The sequence below is a fragment of the Myotis nattereri genome (assembly GCF_964212035.1).
Source record: "Myotis nattereri genome assembly, chromosome: 2".
Lineage (NCBI taxonomy): Eukaryota > Metazoa > Chordata > Mammalia > Chiroptera > Vespertilionidae > Myotis > Myotis nattereri.
The window spans coordinates 43,198,820-43,221,987 of NC_138076.1; the positions used below are offsets into that span (position 1 = coordinate 43,198,820).

The window sequence follows — 23,168 nt, forward strand, 5'->3', positions numbered from 1 at the left end:
CTTTTTCATGTGTGGCCACAGCAGTCTCTATTATGTTAGCCTAGTCATCTATAAAATATTGGACAGAGATTTAATTAAATGCCTGGAACCAAAATGTCTCCCAGTCTTTGCAGAGGGCTTTGAATAAGTGGCAGATGAAGGGATGAGAAACAGCACATCTTGAACACCCAGCCAGGCAGTTTGCATCTCTGCCTTAGCCTTCCCTTTTCCTGCCCCTGCCCCAGGCCTTCACCACCCTATTATCTGTGTCCATTGGTAATGCATATATGCATAGAAATTCTTTGGTTAATGTCTTTCCACCCCCCTCCCTTCTTCCTTCTGAGATTCTTCAGTCTGTTTCAAGTTTCCATGCCTCTGATTCTATGTTATTCATTAGTTTATTTTGTTCATTAGATTCCTTGTTCATTTATTTTGATTTTTAGATTGAAATGTTGATAGATATATATTGCCATTTTATCTTTTTTACTTTCCTCCTTCTTAAAGAAGACCCTTCAACATTTCATGTAATACTAGTTTGATGGTAATGAACTCCTTTAGCTTTTTGTCTGTGAAACTCTTTATCAAATCTTCAATTCTAAATTATAGCTTTGCTGGTAGAGTAATCTTATTTGTAGGTCCTTGGTTTTCATCACTTTGAATATTTCTTGCCACTCCCTTCTGGCCTACAAAGTTTTTGTTGAGAAATCAGCTGACAGTCCTATGGCCGCTCCCTTGTAAGTAACTAACTGCTTTTCTCTTGCTGCTTTTAAGATTCTCTCTTTGTCTTTAACCTTTGGCATTTTAATTATAATGTCTTGGTGTGGTCATCTTTGCATTTATGTTGTTTGGGACTCTCTGTGCTTCCTGGACTTGTATGTCTATTTCTTTCACCAGGTAGGGGAAGTTTTCTGTCATTATTTCTTCAAATAGATTTTCAGTATCTTGCTCTCTCTCTCTTCTGCTTCTGGTACCCCCATGATATGAATGTTGGTATGCTTGAAGTTGTTTCAGAGGCTCATACTATTTTCATATATTTGGATTCTTTTTCCCATTTGCTCTTTTGATTGGGTGTTTTTTTTTTGTTTCCTAATATGCCAAATCACGGATTTGATTCTTAGAATTCTCTACTCTACTGTTGATTTCCTGAAAATTATTCTTCATTTCAGTTAGTGTATGCTTAATTTCTGACTGGTCCTTTTTCATGTCTTTGATGTTCTCACTAAGATCCTTCCAATTCCCACTAAGTCCCTTAAAGCACTCATTAAGTTCCCTGAGCATCCTTATAACCATTTTTTTAAACTCTCCATCTGGTAGTTTGCTTGCTTCCATTTCATTTAGTTCTTTTTCTGAAGATTTCTCCTGTTCTTTCATTTGTGACATGTTTCTTTGTCTTTGTTTGCTGCTTCTCTGTCTTTGTTTCTATGTATTAGGTAGAGCTGCTATTTCTCCTGGAATTAGTGGAGTGTAGAAGGTGTCCCATAGGGCCCAGTGTCTCAGCCTCCCCATCACCTGAGCTGGGCACTCTAGGTGCACCCCTGTGGGGGCTGTGTGCTCACTCTTGTTGTATGTGAACCTTGATTGCTGTTGGCATCAGTGGGCAGAATTGACCCCCTGGCCAATTGGCTGTGAGGACCAGTTGCAACTACAGCAGAAGAGCTGCCATGCAGGAAACATCCCTATGGAGCAGGACTTGCTTCAGTGGAGCTTTGATACTCACTGAGTCTGCCCCTTGAATAGCTTGCTCATGTATGTGTACAGTTGTAATCTAGCATGGTCTGACACTGTCCCCTGGGTGCACTGGGTCTGGAGCCTCCCAGAAGATATAAAATCAGCCACTGTCTGTGCCCTGTCTGGGGCCACCTGTCACAAGTGACAGAGCAATCTGCAGATGGCTGCTACTAGTGTTGGGTTGGATGTGCCCAGGAATGGCCAAGTAGTGTACCAAGGCAGGTTGCTGCTAGTGCCAGGCCTGCCTGGGGCCACTTATTGAGAGGTTTGGGGCACGCTGAGTTCAGCTGCTACTTGTTTGAGAGATTTTAAGAAAGTCTGAAGCTTGAGCCAGGACAGGCCATTCATATGGAAAAGCTGTTGCAGACAGTGTGGATGAGGCTGCAAAATGGGTGGAAATCACCAGGGTGGGGCGAACAGTGGGAGCCAGGGTGATGGAGACTCAGATATGGAGCCTACAGGTGTGGCAGGGAATGTTTCAGAATAGGAGCAATGAGCCCTAACCGGTTTGGCTCAGTGGATAGAGCATCGGCCTGCAGACTGAAGGGTCCCAGGTTCGATTCCGGTCAAGGGCATGTACCTTGGTTGTGGACACATCCCCAGTGAGGGGTGTGCAGGAGGCAGCTAATTGATGTTTCTCTCTCATCGATGTTTCTAACTCTCTCTTCCTCTCCCTTCCTCTCTGTAAAAAATCAGTATAATATATATTAAAGAAAAAATAGAAACAATGACCTCTATGAGCACTTTTTTCAAGGAGAAAGCTGCCCCAAGTTCTTGCCCTGATGCCAGACAATTTAGTTCCTCCCCATATGTCCCTGGATCCTTTCTGCTGCCTCAGTGCTGTAGATCAGAGGGAGTGGGTCCAAGTAAGTCCATGTGCCGGCCCTTAAGAGAAACTGGGTCTCCAGCAGCCTCTGTGTCACTCAGCCATAATTACTGCTGGTTTTTATAGCCCAGCATTATGGAGACTTTCTTCGTAGCACTGGAACCCTGGGCTGCAGGGTCCAGTGTAGGGCCAGGACCCCTTGTTCTTCATGGGTGGCCTCTGCAGAGATGATCTCCCCCGCTTTAAAAAATGGCACACATAGGTGTCAGACAGCCCTTTGTCACCTTTGCTCCTCCTACCTGTTTCAATATGCTTTCTTCTTTTTAATTTAATTTAATTTAATTGTTTAAGGTACTACAAATAATAGTACATATGTCTCCCTTTTTCCCCCCATTGACCTCCCCCTGGCCTCCCCTACCCCCCGACACTTGCCCCCATAACCCCACCCCCAGTGTCTTACGTCTGTTGGTTGTGCTTATATGCATGCATACAAGTCCTTCGGTTGATCTCTTAGTCCCCCAACCCTCCCCTACCTTCCTGCTGTAGTTTGACAGTCTGTTCGATGCTTCTTTGCCTCTATCTATTTTTGTTCATCAGTTTATAATGTTCTGTATATTCCACAAATGAGTGAGATCATGTGGTATTTATCTTTCACTGACTGTCTTATATCACTTAGCATAATGCTCTCCAGTTATCCATGCTGTTGCAAATGGTAAGAATTCCTTCTTTTTTACAGCAGCATAGTATTCCATTGTGTAGATGCACCACAGTTTTCTAATCCATTCATCTGATGGGCAATTAGGCTGTTTCCAAATCTTAGCTATTGTAAATTGTGCTGCTATGAACATAGGGGTGCATATATCCTTTCTGATTGGTGTTTCTGTTTTCTTGTTCTTGGGATATATTTCTAGAAGTGGTATTACTGGGTCAAATAGCAGTTCTATTTTTAAATTTTTGAGGAAATGCAATACTTTTTTCCACAGTGGCTGCACCAGTCTGCATTCCCACCAGCAGTGAAGGAGGGTAATATGCTTTCTTCTTTATTTCTCTTGTTGTAGGACTTCCATTTTAACCAGATTTCAGGCAGTTCTGAATGATGGTTGTTCTATATTTTAGTTGTAATTTTGATGTGGTTGTGGGAGGATGTGAGTACCATGTTTACCTACACCGCCATCCTGGTTCCTCTCCCACCTTCACTTCCTACTAGCACAGAACTTCAAAGTCAATTACAGGTGAGAACTTCGGGCCTTCTCAGGTCTGTCCTGAGCATGTGAATATCCATAGTCTTTTAGATTTCCAGGATTATATCAGAACTTCTCAAAACCTCATTTCCCAAAACAACTCATCTCCCAATCTTTCCTTCCTAAGGTTTTTATTACTCTGTTGTTTGTCCCAGATGTTTTTTATTTCCTCAAGCTGGAATGACTAAAACTTTTGCCTGTAAATTCCACAAGTTGGGGTAGCAATTTTGTCACTAGACAAGTTATGTTAGGCAGGATAAAAACCAGGCTTTCCAGCAAATTATCAGACAGTTCAAACGAAAAATTGCAATTCTTTCAGAATGAGGTGTGTTCTACTCCCTCAAATATTGGTACTGGGATGTGAGCTGTCATTTTCAAAGCTTGGGAAAAGGAGATGGAACTAGGGTAAGTTATAACACCACAAATCTCACTGTTCTTAGTGAGATTCACCCGTCTTTGTTGAATAAGCATTCACAAGGCTGCTGGAAGCTTCTGACTAGTTTTCATAGTTCTTAATATGTTGATTTACCCAGATCAGATGACCCATCTTGAGTTTATCTGTTGACCTATATAGCTCCTTAAGTATCAAAGAGATTCTTATAGGTTCTAATCTATGAATGATAATATCTTTCATTCAATATCCTGGTAGCCCAATAGATATAAAGGTAAGAATTATAACGAACAGAACTAATGGAGGCAGGTCATTAAGTATCAGTGCCTATTCTGCATGCAACTTTGTGAGGCCACTCTTCCAGTTATGTTGCTCTGGGCCATTCCAAGTGATTTCCAGTACTGTTGCAGTAGTTCTCCAAAATGGATCAGGATATCACCTCAGTTTATCTACTAACACTCATGCTTTAAATTAGTCCATTGCTGTAGTTGTCTAACTTTAGTACTTGAAATAAGAATCACCTCAGGCACTTGTTTTAAATCAGGGCCTCTTCTAAGTTTCTGATTTAGCAGGTCTGAGGTGGAGTCAAGGAGTGTGCATTTTAAATAAATAATGACAGGCCAACAGAGGACTTTGGCTCAGGTGGACTAGAAAGTCCTGAATGAAAAAGTGGCCCCAGCCTCATTTTGTGGAACAGCCAACGGTCGGTCACCCTATCAAGCACAACAGGAGCCAGCCACACCGAGAGCAAGACAGCAGGTTAATGATGTTCACAGCCTCAACAACCAGCACTAATCCGTCTGAAAGGCAATGAACTCCATTCAATCAGACTAGAACACTTACATCCCCTAGCTTCCTCCCCTTGCTGTTTTTGCACATAAAATTCAACCCCAAGGAGAGTGGAAACTGAGTCCTAACCGTCCCCAGTTGTGACTCCATCCCCATTCCCTCTAATAAACTCCCCTCTTGCTCACTGCGTCCGCCTGTATCCTTGAGTGACTCCAACCTTACAAATACCTCCAACTATTTTGATCCACATTAACAGCAACTCTACCCACAATCATTATCAAATTTAGTGAGACTGATACATAAAGCATAAGGCCAATTTCTCACTTTAAGTAGTGGACCAGATATTTACACCCTCTGCATGGTGCCTTCTCCTCCTCTGGCCTAGGATTCCCATAGAACAATTAACTAAACTAGACACTGCCGAGTGAGTCTACAGAGATTTCCAATTCATAGGGGATTCCTACCAGGTTGTGATGATCTTTAGAACTGTTCCCATCACCTTCACATCTTAGCAAGAATTACATCAGAAAATAAACAAGACACACTACTACTGACTTATCCACAGAGTCCAAAATTCTTCCTTTCATCTCAGCTCTACCAGGACAAATTATAGTGGCAGTGAACTGACTGCACATCCGCATCATACTTATTAAAATAAGTATGATAGAAATTTTCCCAGCTGTCAACTTTTATCCCTCCTTCAGTGTCATATAGACATTAACTCGTCTTCACTTTCCTGTCCTCTTCCCTGGAAGTCAGCTTTTCCCATCCCTCTTTGTGTATATATCTTAGTTCTATCTTCTCTCTAAAAGCACTGCCTCTTTGTTAAGCCCTCCAAAAACTCATGTCTTTATAATTTCAAAACCTCTTTATTTTATTTCAAGCTAGAGGCCCGGTGCACAGATTCATGCACCGGTGGAGTCCTTCGGCCTGGCCTGTGGGGATTGGGCCGAAACCGGCTCTCCGACATCCCCCAAGGGGTCCCAGATTGTGAGAGGGCGGTTTTCAGGTGACGCACCCCAGAATCGGGCAACCTCCTCTCTGGGTCCAGGGTGTGGGTGAAGCGAATTTGGGGCCGACAGTGCCCCAGCAGCAACCTAACCCATGGCCGATTCCTTGAGGAATTGGGCTCCCTACTCTACTGGTTGGAGCATCTGCCCCCTAGTGGTCATTGCACATCATAGCTACCAGGCGAATAGTCGGACGGTCACTTAGGCTTTTATGTATATAGATATTGCTTTGTCCCATTCTTTCCTTTCTCTAGGACTTTTAGCTACATGTATATTAGACTTTTTGCCTGTGTTGCTCATCTCTTATACTTTGTTTTGATTTTGTATTTTTTTTTTCTGTGTGATTTGTTTAGTATATGTTCTATAACTTTTCAAAGGCATTTTATTTTTCTTATGTCCAAGCCTTTAAATTTGAGAGGGGAAGTAGAGGACCTCATTGCCTTCTATACTGATAATTAAGATAAATATTTATCTCTCTTAAATAGTTTCCAGAGAGTAATTTTTATATAATTTTATTTTTTAATATAAAAACATTCTAGTAAAAGGAGTCAGTTTTTTGGGTATAAGACTTCGGATAAATGGCCATCTATACTAATAAAAGCATAATATGCTAATTAGACTGGACAGCCAAACGACCTTCTGGATGTCATTCTGGACGTCCTTCTGGACAAAGCCATGGTGGCGGGGGCCAAGGCAGAAGCGGTTAGGGGTGATCAGGCCGACAGGGGAGAGTGGTTAAGGGCGATGAGGTAGGCAGGCAGAGGCAGTTAGGGATGGTCAGGCAGGCAGGCAGGTGAGTAGTTAGGAGCCAGAAATCCTGGATTGCAAGAGGGATGTCCGACTGCCAGTTTAGGCCCGATCCCACAGTGGATCGGGCCTAAACCGGCAGTCGGACATTCCCAGAGGGGTTCCAGATTGGAGTGGGTGCAGTCCGGGCTGATGCACCCCCCCCACACACTGTGTGCACGGATTTCGTGCACCAGGCCTCTAGTAGTAATATAAAATTTTTGCTTATTATATGTTCCTTAATTTAAAAATATTTAACTGACTTCCTATACTTAATCAGTCTAATATAGAAAAATATGTTTTCACGTTCTTCTGGTAAGTGAAATCTGCCTTTGAAAATGATTTGAGTATTGTCTTAATAAAACTAACAGATTTCTATATTCTTTTCTAGTGGATTAATGACTTAGAAAATGATGATTTGTATGTTACATGGCCTGCAAGTTGCCAGGAACTTCTGAAATCAGTATTCCCTGGAAAAATACCTTCCATAAGGCGTAATTTTCACAATTTGGTGAGTTTCATATTTTGACATGTTGTATACATTTTTTATAAAGATATCAGCATTCTTTTTGGATTTTCCTGCTCTTGGTAAATAGGCATCTGAGTAATAAGGAAGGGAATATTTGCTTGATGCAACAAGTTTGAGTGGCATCGCTGAGCAGGCATCAGAAGCTAGCAATGTCACATAATCTGCCTCTTGTTACTTAGCCTTCCTATACTTTAATAATACCAATATTAAGCTAATGGTCAAATTTTACATTTCCTGAAAGGAATTTATGATAGAACTTTTCTTCTATATTATAATGATTAAATAACCATTCTTATAACTAATAATTTAAGTTTCATACATTTCAGGAAAAAAAAACACGACTAGCATGTTATCTAGCATATAAATTCATTATTAGAACATAAACAACCTTATGAACTTTAAATTGTGGAGAAACACCCAGGGTTTTGTTTTGTTTTTAGCATAGGAAGTGAATATCTTATTTCCTACATCAATCTGGAGCAATCAGTTATATTAATGCCTTCAGGGGTTTCTTGGTCAAAATTCAATTACTATTTCCTTTTTCTAAAAATTTATTACAAAAAATCCAGTGAACATTAAAATAAGATATTTCACTTCTTATAAAAAATATTTACTTCATTCTGTGTTTCAAAAAGAGAATGAATTTGTTACTAAATTCCATTTATTATTGTATTATTAAAATCCTTTATAAATTGAAATTCTTATATTGACATTTCAGAATTCTTTAGAATTGCAAGAAATTTCTTTTTATAAACTTTGAAATTGTATGCTTTTAACTGCTGAAATGAGATTAAACTTTAATTTTATGAAAATCTTACAAGTGTTTAAACAAAATAATGATGATAGACTGTCTACTTTCTTTTAGGTTCTGTTTATTGATCCTGCTCAAGAATATACCTTGGATTTTATCAAACTTGCTGAACTTTTATATTATCATAAAATTCCTCTTAGGTAATTTTCAATTAATGATGGAAATTCAGTGATTTTCATTTTATATTATATAGAGTATTAATGTGTGATTCAAAGCAACGGCTTATCTCTAGTGCCTGACCCAATATAGCTGTGTGTTATGAAGTATCATATACCTTTATGATAGACTGTTAATCAAAGCTGCTTGGTAATCTTGCCTATCTTCCCAAGAGAATGATCTGATCACTTTGGAAACTTAAAGATGGGTCCATTTCTCTGTGGTTTTAAGAGTACACCAGAAAAGCAAGCATTTGATAATGCCAGCACCAGAGAATATACATTTTGGAAGAATCCATCAGATATGAAGATTTTGGTGAACAGGCATTACAAATCAAATCTTTCAAATAATATTTCCCTTTGTCCCCATTTATTAACACATTCTCTCCAATTGGATGTTATAGTCTAATGTTGTTTTAAAATCATAGTTTATTGTTGTTTAAGGGATAGTTGTGACGTTCCTTATTCATCTTTTTTTCCAGAATAGGTTTTGTGTTCATTGTTAATACAGATGATGAAGTTGATGGAACAAATGATGCTGGAGTTGCTCTTTGGCGGACTTTCAACTATATTGCAAAAGAACATAATGTATTACAAGCGTTTATTTCCATAACACATGTAAGTTTATGTACTAGCATAATTTATTTGGAATTTATAGTTTGTTTCTTGTATTACTATTATTATTATTATATTAATATTTCAAAGTGTATAAAAATCTATTGTGAGGATTAATACATATGATGGATTTGATTCTTGCCACTCCCAACTGAGGTGCATAATATTGTCCCCAATTTAAAAATTATTCAACTGAGGCTCTACCAAAATATATGAACTTACTTAGGTTTACCCAGCCAGTAAAGGAATTTACATTGTATATATTAAGTTTAAAGAATATGATTAGTCAGGGAAGAATTCTTTAATATATCCTGAGTAAAATCATGAATAGAAAAAAATTATTGCAAAGTAAAATATTCTAAATGACAAAGTATATAGATACTTTCTAGGGAATTTCAAAGGAGAAGGAGATGACTTTGTAATAGTAAATTAATGTGGAAAAGGTAAGATTGATATTGAGTCTGACAGATATTGTATAAGAAAAGTCAGAAACTGGTAAGAACTCAATTAAGGAAGCATACGAGACAGGAGGATTATTTCATAATTGAGGTTTTGAAATTATTATAATCCATCATGAAAAAATATAAATGTACTTTTAAATGATTATTAAGAAAGTCAGGTTATAACTTTAAAAAATAACTTGTATTTTTAAATTCATTGGTCTCTAGCTTATCAATCTTTATTGTAAACAAGGAGTGCTTCTTCTTCAGACTGAGCAGAAAATTACCAAAGCACTGTAAATTTTCTACCCTATATAATAAAAGCCTAATATGCTAAGTGTCTGGTCATCCAGTCTTCCAATCAAACAATCAAAGCATAATATGCTAATGATATGCTAAGGCCACTCAACCACTCACTATGACATGCACTGACCACCAGGAGGAAGACAGTTGACCGGTCGACCAGTCGCTATGATGTGCACTTACCACCAGGAGGCAGTTGCTCTGACCAGCAGGTTAGCTTACTGCTGGGGTATGGCCGATTGGGACTGAGCAAGTTGGGCTGGACACACTCTGGAGCCCTCCTGCGGTACTTCCCCAGCTGGCCACTCCCGCGCCCCTCCCCAGCCCTGATTGTGCATCAGTGGGGTTCCTTGGCCTGGTCTGCGCCCCCTGTCAATCTGGGGTGAGGGACCTCCCCCAACTGAGTGCATGAATTTCGTGCACCAGGCCTCTAGTTAAATATATAATCCCAATTACAGTAGCAATGAAAAAGAATAAAATACTTAGGAAGAAATTTAACCAAGGAGGTAAAAGATGTTTTTACTGAAAATTATAAGACATTGATGAAAAAAAATTGAAGATGAGACTAATAATTGGAAATGTATTCCATGTTCATGGATTGGACAATTAATATTGTTAAATTGCCCATACTACCCAAGTTATCTACAGATTTAATGCAGTCTCTTTTAAAATTTCAGTAGCATTTTTCACAGAAATAGATAAAACAATCCTAAAATTCATATGGAATCACAAAAGACCCTGAGTAGCCAAAGCAAATCTTGTGAAAGAAAAACAAAACTGGAAGCATCACATTTCCAAATTTTAATTAATATTACAAAGTTATAGTAATCAAAACAGTATGGAACTGGCATAAAAACAGACACATAGATCAGTGGAACAGAAAAATCAAGAACCCATGCATGGATGGTCACTAAATTTTTAGTAGAGCCTCTATGGAAAGCAGTCTGGTGGTTCCTCAAGAAATTAAGATAGGATTACAATATGATTCAGCAATCCCACTTCTGGTATATATTCAAAGGAAATGAAATCAGTATCTCAAGGAGATTACTGTACTTCCATCTTCATTGCAGCATTATTTACAATTGTCAAGGTATGTAAACAACCTAAATGTTCATCAGTGGATAAGTGGAAATAGAAAATGTATGTACATACACACAACAGAATATTATTCAGCCTTAAAGATGGAAATCCTGCCATTTGCAACTACATGGAAGAACCTGAAGGACATTATGCTAAATGAAATAGAGTAAAGATAAATACTAAATAATATCACTTATATGTTAAATCTAAAAAAGCTGAACTCATGGAAACATTAGAAAAGTAGTTGCCAAAAGATGCGTGAAGTGAGTAGATGTTGGGCAAAGGGTACAAACTTTTCAGTTATGAGAGGTATAAATTCTGGGGATCTGATGTACAGCATGGTGGCTATGGTTGAAAATACTGTATTTTATAATTGAAATTTACTAAGAGAGTAGAATTTAAGTGTTCTTACCAAAAAGAAAAATAAATAAATGGCTGTTTTAATTAATTCGATGGTGGGAATCATTTCATAGGATTCTATCAAATTATCATGTTGTACACTTTAAATATATTACTATTTTATTTGTCAGTTATACTTCAATAAAGCTAAAAAAGTAAAATAAAACAGAAAAATAAATATAACTTATATGGAAGAGTAAAGGCCCAGAATTGCTGAGACTCTCTTGAGGAAGAATAAAATGTGTCTGGCTGTACCAGGTAATATCCATAAAGTTATATTAAGACAGTGTGGTATTGGTTCAAGGGAAAGATATATAGACCAAAGGGGCCTCCAAAACTGAAAAATATGGAAGTGATGTTACAGTAAGTCGGAGTGGACTTTCAACTGCTGGTGTCTGGACAATTGATTAAAACAATACAAACATAAAAATCTCATACCTTGTATAAAAATTATTTCAGCTTAAAAGTTTAGTGTGAAAAACAAAGTATTAAAAACTTTTAGAATAAATTAGGACCCCAAGGGAGGTCAGAGTTTCCTGGATTACACTTAAAAAGTCATGAGTCTGAAGGAAAATATTGATAAATTTAGCTGTATTATAAGTGCATACCAACATTTATCAAATGATATCACAAAGTAAGGGGAAATAAGTTCCAAGCAAAAGAAGTATATGGAAAATATTTGAAAGTGTTCAGTTGAAGTCTATGTGGTGGGATGAGGATGGACCTTCTATAGTGATTAATAAAGAACTCATTAAGAAAGAAGTTTTGGAAAGAAAGGCCTTTTCAGAATATTTAAAACTGATAGTATGAAAAGTTTACTTCACCAGCTTAACCTTTTTGGATTTAGTAAAATGCAACAGAATTTTCAAAGACTTGCTTCTCTACCTAACTTTCTGACAAAAGAAAAAGAAGTCTCTGTTTTAAACAAGTTACAGCTTTTTCATAATTCTGAATTTAAATGAAGCTGTCCCCAACTTCTAGTAAGAATGAAAAGAAGAATTGGGATTAAAAATGCTTCTCCAGCCCTGGCTGATTTGGCTCAGTGGAAAGAGCATCAGCCTGTGGACTGAAGGGTCCCAGGTTCGATTCTGGTCAAGGGCATGTGCCTTGGTTGTGGGCACATCCCTGGTAGGTGTGCAGGAGGCAGCTGATTGGTGTTTCTCTCTCATCGATGTTTCTAACTCTCTATCCCTCTCCCTTCCTCTCTGTAAAAAATCAATAAAATATATATATATTTTTAAAAAATGCTTCTCCAGCCCTAACCAGTTTGGCTCAGTGGATAGAGCGTCGGCCTGCGGATTGAAGGGTCCCAGGTTCAATTCCAGTCACGGGCGTGTACCTTGGTTGCGGGCATATCCACAGTACGGGGTGTGCAGGAGGCAGCTAATCGATGTTTCTCTCTCATCGATGTTTCTAATATTTAAAAAAAAGAGAAATGCTTCTCTAGCATCTTCATTGTTTCAAGATTTCAACAAGAAGCACTGTGGAGTAGAGGGTCTAGTGACTAACATGCCTCCATGTAAGTGAATTATAATTAATTAATTGTTTAAAAAGAAAACTGTAAGCGTAAAGGAAAAAAGAGAAACTAGAGTTAAGTGATTGTGAAATAGTCCAGGATGAATCAAATGAGGACCTAAATAAGGATGGGAATTTAACGACAGATACAAATAAAATATAGAAAAGGCAAAAAAAAAAAAAAAAAAAAAAAAGAAAAGGAAAAGACAAAACAACCCAAGAGAAGAAATACATAAAAGATTATTTAAAATACAAGAGGATACATTAATGATAAATTAAAATTTATTGAAATCAAAGCAGTAAGTAAATATTTATTACAATTAATGGTAAGTAAACAAGATAATGATTTCAGAAATAAGAGAAAGACTACCCTGAGATATTGTTTTATACCTTATAATTTAGAGGTAATTAAGAAAGCCTGCAATTTATGTTGAAAATGTAGAGCAGTGAGAATGCCTTTACTCTGTTACACTGCCTGTAACAGTATGAATTGGCCCAACCACATTGAAAAACAATCTGTTAGTACTTCAAAATTTGAAGTTACATTTGCATGCTCTTTGGACACACACACATACACACACACACACACACACACACACACACGGTAAATTCTTTTATCTATGCCATAGGAAAGTATTCTTAGCAGAATCATCCGCAATAGTAACAAACAGGAAAAATATATGTATATATACATTTTTGTATATGTATCTATGTCTTTGTGTGTGTGTGTGTGTGTGTGTGTGTGTGTGTACAGATATATATCAGTAGTAAAACAGTTGGGTAAAATTTGGTTTCTTCAGATAATGGAATATAATATGCAACAGCACATTTGTTAGAAGCATAATGACATTATAGAAGGCTAACATATTGCCATACACTTTCAAGTTCAAAAGCAAACAAAACTATAGTGCATGGGGATACATTCAGGTAAAAATCTAGCACTTAAAAGGTAAGGGCATGGTGAATACAAATTAGAAGATGCTTGCATCTGGGGAGCAGAGCAAGATGGGATTGGGAGGGAAGATGTACTTTACCAGCACTGATGATGTTCCATTTCCTGGGGGTTGTCCATTTTATAATTTATGCCTCATAGTATATATACTTTTATTTTGCTTATCAAGTTACATGACAGTTTTGAATCTTTAAAAAATACGTAAGAAGATTGACTTGTTATGTATCTAAGTAGCTTATGCAAGGCATTCTGGCTACCTTAGATACTTAGGAATAGCTAATATTTATAAATAACTGATTAGTAAAAATGATTAGTCTCAAAGACTTTTCATATGTAATTTTTGCTTCATTCAAAAATCTTATTTTTTAATTCCTATTTATGTTTACTCTGAAGCCTGAACTTTTCACCTTTTTGGGGGGGTTAGTTATTAGAATCATAGTATGTTCTGCTTTGATATGAGGAGAAAATACCCATAAATTGAGATGCTCAGACAACTAAACTGTGATCTAATTACAGACATGTGCTTCCTAAAGAAATAGGCTACAAAGTTTATAGTGACAAAAGGAAAACAAGTAAGAATGCTAATTCTTCATTATGAGGAATAACATGGGAATTCCGTCAGCCATAATGTGAGATTGTCTCTGGCAGTATTTGAGTTGGGACTAAAAAGAATGTTCTTAATTGAGCTATCAAAATGCTACCTAATGGTATTTGTACTTATTAGTTCTTTCTGCTTAGAAGTTTCTTTCCCCAGAATGTCTTTTTGAAAAACAAAATTATTGAATTTATTGGGGTAACATTGGTTAATAAAATTATGTAGGTTCCAAGTGCAATTCTGTAATACATCATCTGTATATTGTATTGTGTATTCCCCAGAATGTCTTGTTAGCTCACTGTTCATATTTACTAGTATGTCTTGGCTAAGTCGTCTGCTCAGGGATGACGTCTCTCTTGATGCCCATCCTTTGCCCCATTCCTAGAACAGTGTCTGGTCATAGTAGAAGATCTATAATGAAGAGAGAAATGAAACAAAAAAATAACAATAATAAAGGAGTAACAGCTTACATTACACAAGTGCATTTAGATGTTTGAGACTGTGGGGAGAATGAAAGTGCAGAGAAAATCTAATCATAGTATTTACTGCAGAGCAATTAGAAATGAAAAGAAAGCATTTCTGAAACTAGTCATTTAAAATGTTTTATACTTAATCTTTTTAAATAAGGTAACCATTTTATTAATAATCAGTGGTCAAAATAGAATGATAAACTTGTTATGATATTTGTGAAAGCTATAGAATTTCACAAAACTGTTTATATTACAAGACGATATATTGTATGCTTAGAATGATTAACTTACCTATATGCATAGGTGTGTATTCATATGTATATAGTATATTTAGAATTTACAAAATGTTAAATATATTTAATATAGAAATGTATCTGCATGCTAAGGGAAATAAAATAATTGCTGTAAGATGAAAATTAATTATAATATCTTTATTTCCACAGATGTACCAAAAAGTAAAGAATCAAAATATACTCACAGTGGATAATGTGAAGAGTGTTCTCCAAGATAAATTTCCTCATGCTAATATTTTGGATATTTTGGGAATTGATTCTAGATATGATAATAAAAGAAAGGTAATTTGGTTTTCAAGTCTTCAAAAATATGATCCAAGACCCTCTTATTATAATCTTATGAATAAATTATCTTAATATAAATAACTCACAATTTGGATTTTAGTCCCTCAAAAAGAAGGTAAATTTTTGACCTTTGAATGACACAATGTTGTGTACAGTATTTACATTTCCAAAATTGACTTTTAGAAAAGTACCCAAAAAAGGATAATTCTCAGGATTTACAGGGGAGAAAACTTAAGCGTAGAATTTTAAAGGATATAATTTGTGCTTTCTTAGGAAAAAATAAAGCTGGATTTTTAGATAAATGTTAGGATAAGAATCAGACTTAGGAAAAGCAGCATCATTGGGGTTGTGTTTGTAATGCTCATATGGTTCTCAAGATTTCTCAAAGGGTTTTTGTATTTTATAAGTGTTTTTTTTTTAAAAAAAGATCTAATCTTGACACTCTTATATGTAAAATTCTTCAATAGTAATGGTAAAGTACAGAATCACTAGAAGTCATTGTAGAAATTCTGCCAAATTTGGCCACTTCTTATAATTCTTCAGTCTCATTTCCTACTCTCTTTCTTGCTTTTTCTGTTTCAACCATGCTGGTATTATTGAAGTTCATTATATCAAGAATGGGTCACCTCCTTCTCATCAGAGGGATTGCACCATGTTTTCTCCATGTTTGCAGATACTCCCTCCCTCTTCTCTAGCTCATATTAGCTCTTGGTTTTAATATTACATGAGGAGAAAAGTAACACTTATGGGAAAAACTTTGGGGAGGTGTTTTTAAACCCTTGAAATCAGATTATGTTGCTCCATTACATGCTAAAATAGTACCTTACACTCCTGTGTAATCCTATATAATAAAGAGGTAATATGCAAATTAACCCTCATGCCCTCACAAGATGGCTGCCTACAACCAGGCCAGCAGGGGGGTTAGTAAGGGACGACCAAATGACTGAACAAGCAGGTTGCGTGGGGCAATCAGGACGGCAGGGGGATTAGTGAGGGACGACCAAACAACTGAACAGCAGGCTACATGGGGTGACTGGGCCAGCAGGGGGGCAGTTAGGGGCGACCAGGCCGGCAGGGGGGCAATTAGGGGTGACCAGGCAGGCAGGCAGGTGAGCCATTTGGAGCCAGTGGTCCAGGATTGTTAGAGGGCTCCTGGATTGGAGAGGGTGCAGGCTGGGCTGAGGGGACCTTCCCCTGTGCACAAATTTTGCACACTGGGCCTCTAGGCTTATATAATAAAAGTCTAATATGCTAAGTGTTCAACCATTCATTCAACCAGTCGCTATGACGTGCACTGACCACCAGAGGGCTGATGCTCCAAACATTAGGCTAGCTTACTGCTGGAGTCCAGCAGATTAGGAATGGGTGAGACAGGATGGACATGCCCTGGGGCCCTCTCCGCAGTTCTTTCCTGGCTGGCCAACCTCCCACTGTCTTTCCTTGTCTGGCTGGCCCAGTCAGCCCCAATTGGGACTGGGCAATATGGGCTGGACATGCCCTGGAGCCCTCCCCTGGTCCCTCCCTGGCCTGATGGCCCTGATTGGGATGGGCAAGACGGTCCGGACATACCCTAGAGCCCTCCCGCAGTCCCTCCTGGCCGCTAAAATATTTCTTCTAATTTCCTTTCAGTGTGCATGAATCCATGCGCCGTGCCTCTAGTGCTAACTATAATTAACTAGAGGCCCAGTGCACAAATTTGTGCATGGGTAAGGTCCCTAGGTAGGCCTGGCCAGCAATCAGGGCCGATCAGGGCTGGGCCAATTGGGGCTGGACTGATTGGGACCTGCTGGCCCGGGGGAGGGATAGGAGGTGGGACCACAGGAGGTTGGCCAGTCGGGAGGAGGGGCCATGGGAGATTGGCCGTCTGGTGGGGGAGGAGGGACTGGCCAGTGGAGGGACCATAGGAGGTTGACCGGCCGGCCATGGGGAAGGACTAGGGGAGGTTGGCTGGCCACAGGAGGTTTCCTGTGGAAGCACACTGACCATCAGGGCACAGTTCCTGTGTTGAGTGTCTGTCCCCTCGTGGTCAGTGCGTGTCATAGCCACAAGTTGTTCCGGTCGTTTGGTCGTAACGGTCTCTTAGGCTTTTATATATATAGATAGTTCAGTACCTGACTTCTCACTAAACTATACATGAGACCAGGTATCATGTATCTTATTGGATATTGTAGGCCCAATGTCTAGTGAGCAGAACATAGTGTGTAATCAGTAAATATCTGTTGAACGAATTAATGAGGAGGGAAGGCCATCTGAAAGTGAGGGTGTGTGTGATAGAAATGGAACTTTAAGAGAGCTATGATGTTTTAGAAATTGCTGCTCTGGAGACTACAAAAGGGTCTAGAGATGCAGTGGTTCTCAACCTTCTGGCCCTTTAAATACAGTTCCTCATGTTGTGACCCAACCATAAAACTATTTAATTATTTTCGTTGCTACTTCATAACTGTAATGTTGCTACTGTTATGAATCGTAATGTTAATATCTGATATGCAGGATGGTCTTAGGTGACCCCTGAAAAAGGGTCGTTCGACCACCAAAGGGGTCGTGACCCACAGGTTGAGAACCGCTGGTCTAGAGTAAAACCATGTAAAAGAATTGCTATGATGCTTAAGCTTACCATAAGTTTTAGGGGCATCAGTCTCCGTTTTAAAGAAAGTCCAAAATAGCTGAGCAAAGGAAGGTAATTGGATAAACTACTCTAAGTTTGAAGTTTCATAAATTGGGTATGACATTAGCCCAGAATAGCCCACAAGTACAATCTGTTGAGTGCAGGCTGCATAGAATAGGACATAAAGCCAAGATGCCAAAGGACTGGTGGTCTCAATGTGATTGAAAAGACAGTGCAGTAGGAATTATGGATTTTTCTTTTCTTTAGCTATACTAGTATAAGAATAGTTTTCCAAAGAGTTATATTTTAAAATATTTTTATTGATTTCAGAGAGGAAGGGAGAGGGAGAGGGAGATAGAAGCATCAATGGTAAGAGAGAATAATTAATCAGCTGCTCCCTACACACCCCATACTGGGGATAGAGCCCACAACCTGGGCATATGCCCAGACCGGGAATTGGACCATGACCTCCTGGTTCATAGGTCAACACTCAGCCACTGAGCCATGCCAGCTGGGTCCAAATAGTTATTTTTGAAATGAGAACGTGTTTTATTGGTTTTTCCCCATTACTCTATTTCCATATAATTAAAAAACACACCTAAAAGACAACTCACATGAGCTTTCTTTTAGAGCCAAGTTATGTAGAGGCAGCTCTTTTAGTAAGGTTATTTATGGCATTATGGAAAATGGAGAAATAATTCTTTTTTAGGAGTATTCTTTAATTATTTTGAGTCATGGAGGGGAAGGAACTGAAATTTTCTGTAATGATTAAGCTTATGGAATAGGAAACACGGTGAAATTTTATATACTAGGGATCTGTTTGCACAGGGTGAAAGCAGAAGGTTGCACCATTTGGGTTTTAATATCAGCCTGTTTAATGGGTTAATTATAGGCATCCTGGAAGTTTTCCATACTTACACATTATGTTTTCATTTTTTTTTCTTCTTCTTTTTTTTAAATATATGTGGTTTCTTTACTTCTTGTTAGTAAGTGGTAGAGCACAATTTCTATTCATACTTATACTCCACAGGGACTAAAACTTCTGCAAATATCCTATCTCCTAAGCATGACTGATAGATGCATAATGTTGATACGAAGGATCATTTCTCATTCAAGAGTAAAAAATTTTTTTCTGGTTAATTTGCTCTTTTTTTGTTAATTGGGAACCACTTACTTGATTCTCCACTAAATTGTTGTATATGCTTTGTTTCTTAAGGATCATCTTCTGGTTCAAATTAATTATAGCATCTAAAGTCTTTTGTTAACACTTGTGTTCCTGAGGATATTAAGTGTATTGAAATAAAATGCATTCCTATGAATATCTAGATATTTAAGGTTCTCACTTAATTTTATTTAATATATTAATTAAAGTTTAAAATATTGTTTATAACCTAACTTGCATATAGAAGGAAATGTATTTATTTATTTGCTTATTCTAGACAGTATATGCTGTGATATTAATACATTTAAGCTGAGATAATATTACATAGCCAAAATATACTACTTATGAGTTGCCATAAAAATATCTAAGTAACACGATGTTATCCTTACATATTGGTATTCACAAACCAATATTAGCATGTCCTATGTGGATATACATTTAACTTCCAGCTAGACTGTAGGTACTTCAAGAAAAGGAATCTTGTCTTATTCTTTTGTATTCCTCAAGTTGTATAGCATATCTTGAGTTTTAGATATTTGCTGAGTTTTTGTTATCATAATTGAGGATTGAGATCTTTTCTACCTCCCTGCCTTTACTTAGTCTCCCGTTCGTCCATTGGTATTACTTAAAATATCTAAAAACTGTTGTAGCTTCAAGATCAAATGAAACCAATCAGAAAGAATCAACCAGGGCTGAGTAGGAGGCCCTGTGCTGAGCCAGTTACCCTGTAATGGCTGATACATGTTGACAGGGAGGGTCTGGAAAAGAGGTCAGATTGTTCTCATGGGGGAAACCACTATATACGGAAGCACTTCAGTCCATTAAGAATTCATAGGCCTGTGCAGTGCATACCAGCTGGTAAAGAGATCTGTTGTTAACACATTTTGGTTAAGTGAATAGTTAGAGTGTGTGAGACTTTTTAAGTGTTCCTTGTTAGTAAGTCAAATACTATGATTGTCTCTTCATTTCTTAACTTTTTTTTTTCTTTAAGAATTACTCCACATTTTTACTCACTCTCATAGATTGATCAAATAACCTATTCAGAATTCTTGCAAACATAGCAATTAACAAACCAACACCTTCCCTTGCACGCATCAGCCCCAAGAATGCCCTTCTGTAGTCATTCCTGCCTCTTTCTCTAAACTGAACTTGTGCCTTTGCTGCTCCCCTTCATAGGAACCTCTGGTTTTGTGAATACTATCCCAAAATTATTCTAAATAGTTATCAGTCCCATCAAACCCTTTTCCACTTTACATGCCTAGGAAATCATTCTGACTCCTACATCACAAAGCAAATAATGAGTTTAGGCCTTTATTCCATAAACTCATATTCGTGTAATTTTCTCTCTATATCCAATCCAAACTTTATCTGTATTTTTGACAAATATTTATTGAGTACTTATAATGTTCTAGGCACAGAGGTTAAAGAATAGAGTACAACAAAGATCTCTTGAAAATTTAAAATAAAATAAAAATGTAATAGTACAAAGACAAAAAAGTGAAAAACAAGAATGAAAGGTAAACAATTAGAGACTCAATTTAGAAGAGTCATAAAGAACGAACAAAACAAAGGAATGGAAAGCATCAGAGAAATAGCATAAAGAAATTCCCTGAATTGATGGGCATGAGTCTTCATTGGAAGAGGCCCAGAGGTACACAGCAGAATGAAAGAGGAGGTCTCTGGAATGGGAATGGGAATCCTTCTCTGAAGCAGTGGCATTTAAGATGAGTCCTGAAGTAGGACGAAGAGTTGGATGAAAGAAAACAGGAAGTGATAGTAGATGAACATTCAGGAGGAAATGTTAGGAGGTCCTGAGTTGTGAAGAAACTAAGAGAAATTGGTGTTGCTGCTGTACAGGTAGCAAATTTGTGTTATGTAGGCACTGTGGAGGAAAGTTCCTAAGACAAGGCTGGAGAAGTAGGCTGGGGTCCTGATTGCACAGGGCCTTGGGAACAATATTTAATTTGGACTCAACAGTACAAGACCTTGGAAACTGAAAAACCTGAAAAGATATTAAGCGACAGTGATAATGCTTTTTTAAAACAACAACAACGACAAAACATTCTCCATTGTTGAGAATGGATCATTGGGGAGTAAAATTATATGTGGTGAGAAAGATTAGGAAACATGTAGGTAGGAGTTCAAAATGAGAGATGAACTTGAGACTTTTGGAAGCAGAGGCAGAGAAAAATGGACACAGTTGAGTTAGGAAGTACAACCCCAGACCTGCTGCTGGATTGAGTAGGTAGAGAGGAGAAATTGTCAAGGTCTACTCCCAGGGTTCAGTTGAGCAACTAACTATAGGAGGGTTGTGATGCCATTGCCAAGGTGGAGGGAAAACCAAATGCGAAATAAGGTCAGAAATACTGTTTTTCACATATTGAAATTAAGGTTTCTGTGAGATTTCCAGAGTAAATATGAAATAAATGATTAGATACATGTGTCTGTAGCTCAGGAAAGAGGTGTGGTTAAAAGTATAAAATTTAGTGTCATTGGCTTATTTTTGGTAGTTAAAACTTTTGTAATGAACAGCTTGCTTAATTGGAAATGATAGGGTAAATCAGAAGAGAGCCTGCATTTCTAGCAGGGACATCTTTCTTGAGGTCCATACCCAGGTAGGCAACTGCCTAGTGCCCATAAGCATCTTAAATCACAATAACCTATAACCAAGCCCATGATCTTCTTTGTTACCCCAAACCTTTTTCTTTTTTGCCTTATCTAGAGGGTGGAATTATCATTCTCCCAGGACACCTCTGCCATTCTAAACTACTTATTTCCCCTCATACTCTCTGAAACAGTAGATCAAGTTCTTCCCACTAAATATTTTAGAAACTGCCTCATTCTCACCTGGCCCATTACCACTGATTTTTGTTCTGGCTCTTGCTTTTTCTTTCCCATGCTACTGCAGTAGCCCCCATCCCATCATGCCCAGTGCACGCTCCCCCACCTTCTTCCATTGTTGATACTGTGTTCTTTTTTAAATAAGAACATCTGATCATATTGTCATGAATCCTCTTTCTAGATAGAATTGATTATATGCTCTTTGCACCTCTGTATACTATAATCACACCTATTTTTAATGTATCCATCTCTCCCTCTGTTACAGTATGCTTTCTTAGGAAGGAGTTTGAATATCATTTCTATGCATTCATAGTCTAACATGTAGTAAGTGCTCAATAAATGCAGATATAATATAGTCCAGTGGTTAAGAGTTCAATTCAGACTCTTGGTTAGATCTAAATACAAATTCTGTTTCCAAAATGTAGTAGCTATGTGACATTGGAAGTGACTTTATGTTTTTATATCTGTTTCATCACCTGTAAAATGGATGTAATCAGAATACTTAGCTTCATTAAGTTATTGTGAGAGGGCTGGGTATAATAATTATAATAATACATGGTACAGAATAGCAAAGGAATGACGTGTGCAGTGATGCTTTATCGCTCAGAAGACAAAAATCCCGATGTTGAAGACCTTCATGATCTGGCCTCTGCCTATCTCCTCTGACCCATATCTGACAGCTCTCCCCATATAGCACTCTCCCCACTGTAAACACAGCAAATTACTTGCCGTTGCCTAAATATGCCTTATTCTCTCTCTCTCCCCCCACTTGCTTGGCTGTCTCTTTTCACTTGGAATGTCTTTTTCTACTTCTTCTCCCTAGCAAATGTTGCTCATCCTTTGATTTTTTGGTGTTACCCCCTCGCAGAGTCCTTCTCTGTTCCCTTCCTATTCATCACAAAATGGTTAGATGCTTCTTTTCTGGGCTCCCATAGACCCTTGTACATGCCTGCATTTTGTTTGTAAATATATGAACCACTTGAGGGAAAACTTTCAGTTCTGTATTCACAGGGTCTGGATACTGGTGGCATGAATTGAATAAATGCTTATTAAACAAGTAAATATAGGGATAAATGAATCTCTGATCCTGGGGAATAGTATTTTTTAAAAAGTAAGTATCGTAAGGGTCAGCAAACTACAGCCCCTAGGCCAAATCTAGCCCTCCCACTGCCTGTTTTCATAGTTTTGGGGGACATGGCCATGTTTGTTTGTTCCTGTGTTGTATATCACTGCTTCTACATAACATCAGAGTTGAGTAAATGTGACACAGACAAACCTGATAGCTCACAAAGCCTAAAATATGTATTACTGGTATCTGGCCCTGCACAGAAAGTTCCCTGACTCTTGCTCTATGTAAATTTTCCTTTA

General features: G+C 37.9%; 1 protein-coding gene across 1 annotated transcript in view; it reads left to right on the plus strand.

The window, feature by feature from the left end:
* UGGT2 (UDP-glucose glycoprotein glucosyltransferase 2) overlaps window positions 1–23,168 on the plus strand; it is a 183,750-nt gene that overhangs the window by 71,458 nt on the left and 89,124 nt on the right. The window contains exons 13-16 of the mRNA XM_081083210.1: window positions 7,142–7,261; window positions 8,145–8,230; window positions 8,728–8,863; window positions 15,058–15,189. Of these exons, the coding sequence (XP_080939336.1) occupies window positions 7,142–7,261; window positions 8,145–8,230; window positions 8,728–8,863; window positions 15,058–15,189 (474 nt within the window). The remainder of the gene's footprint in view (window positions 1–7,141; window positions 7,262–8,144; window positions 8,231–8,727; window positions 8,864–15,057; window positions 15,190–23,168) is intronic.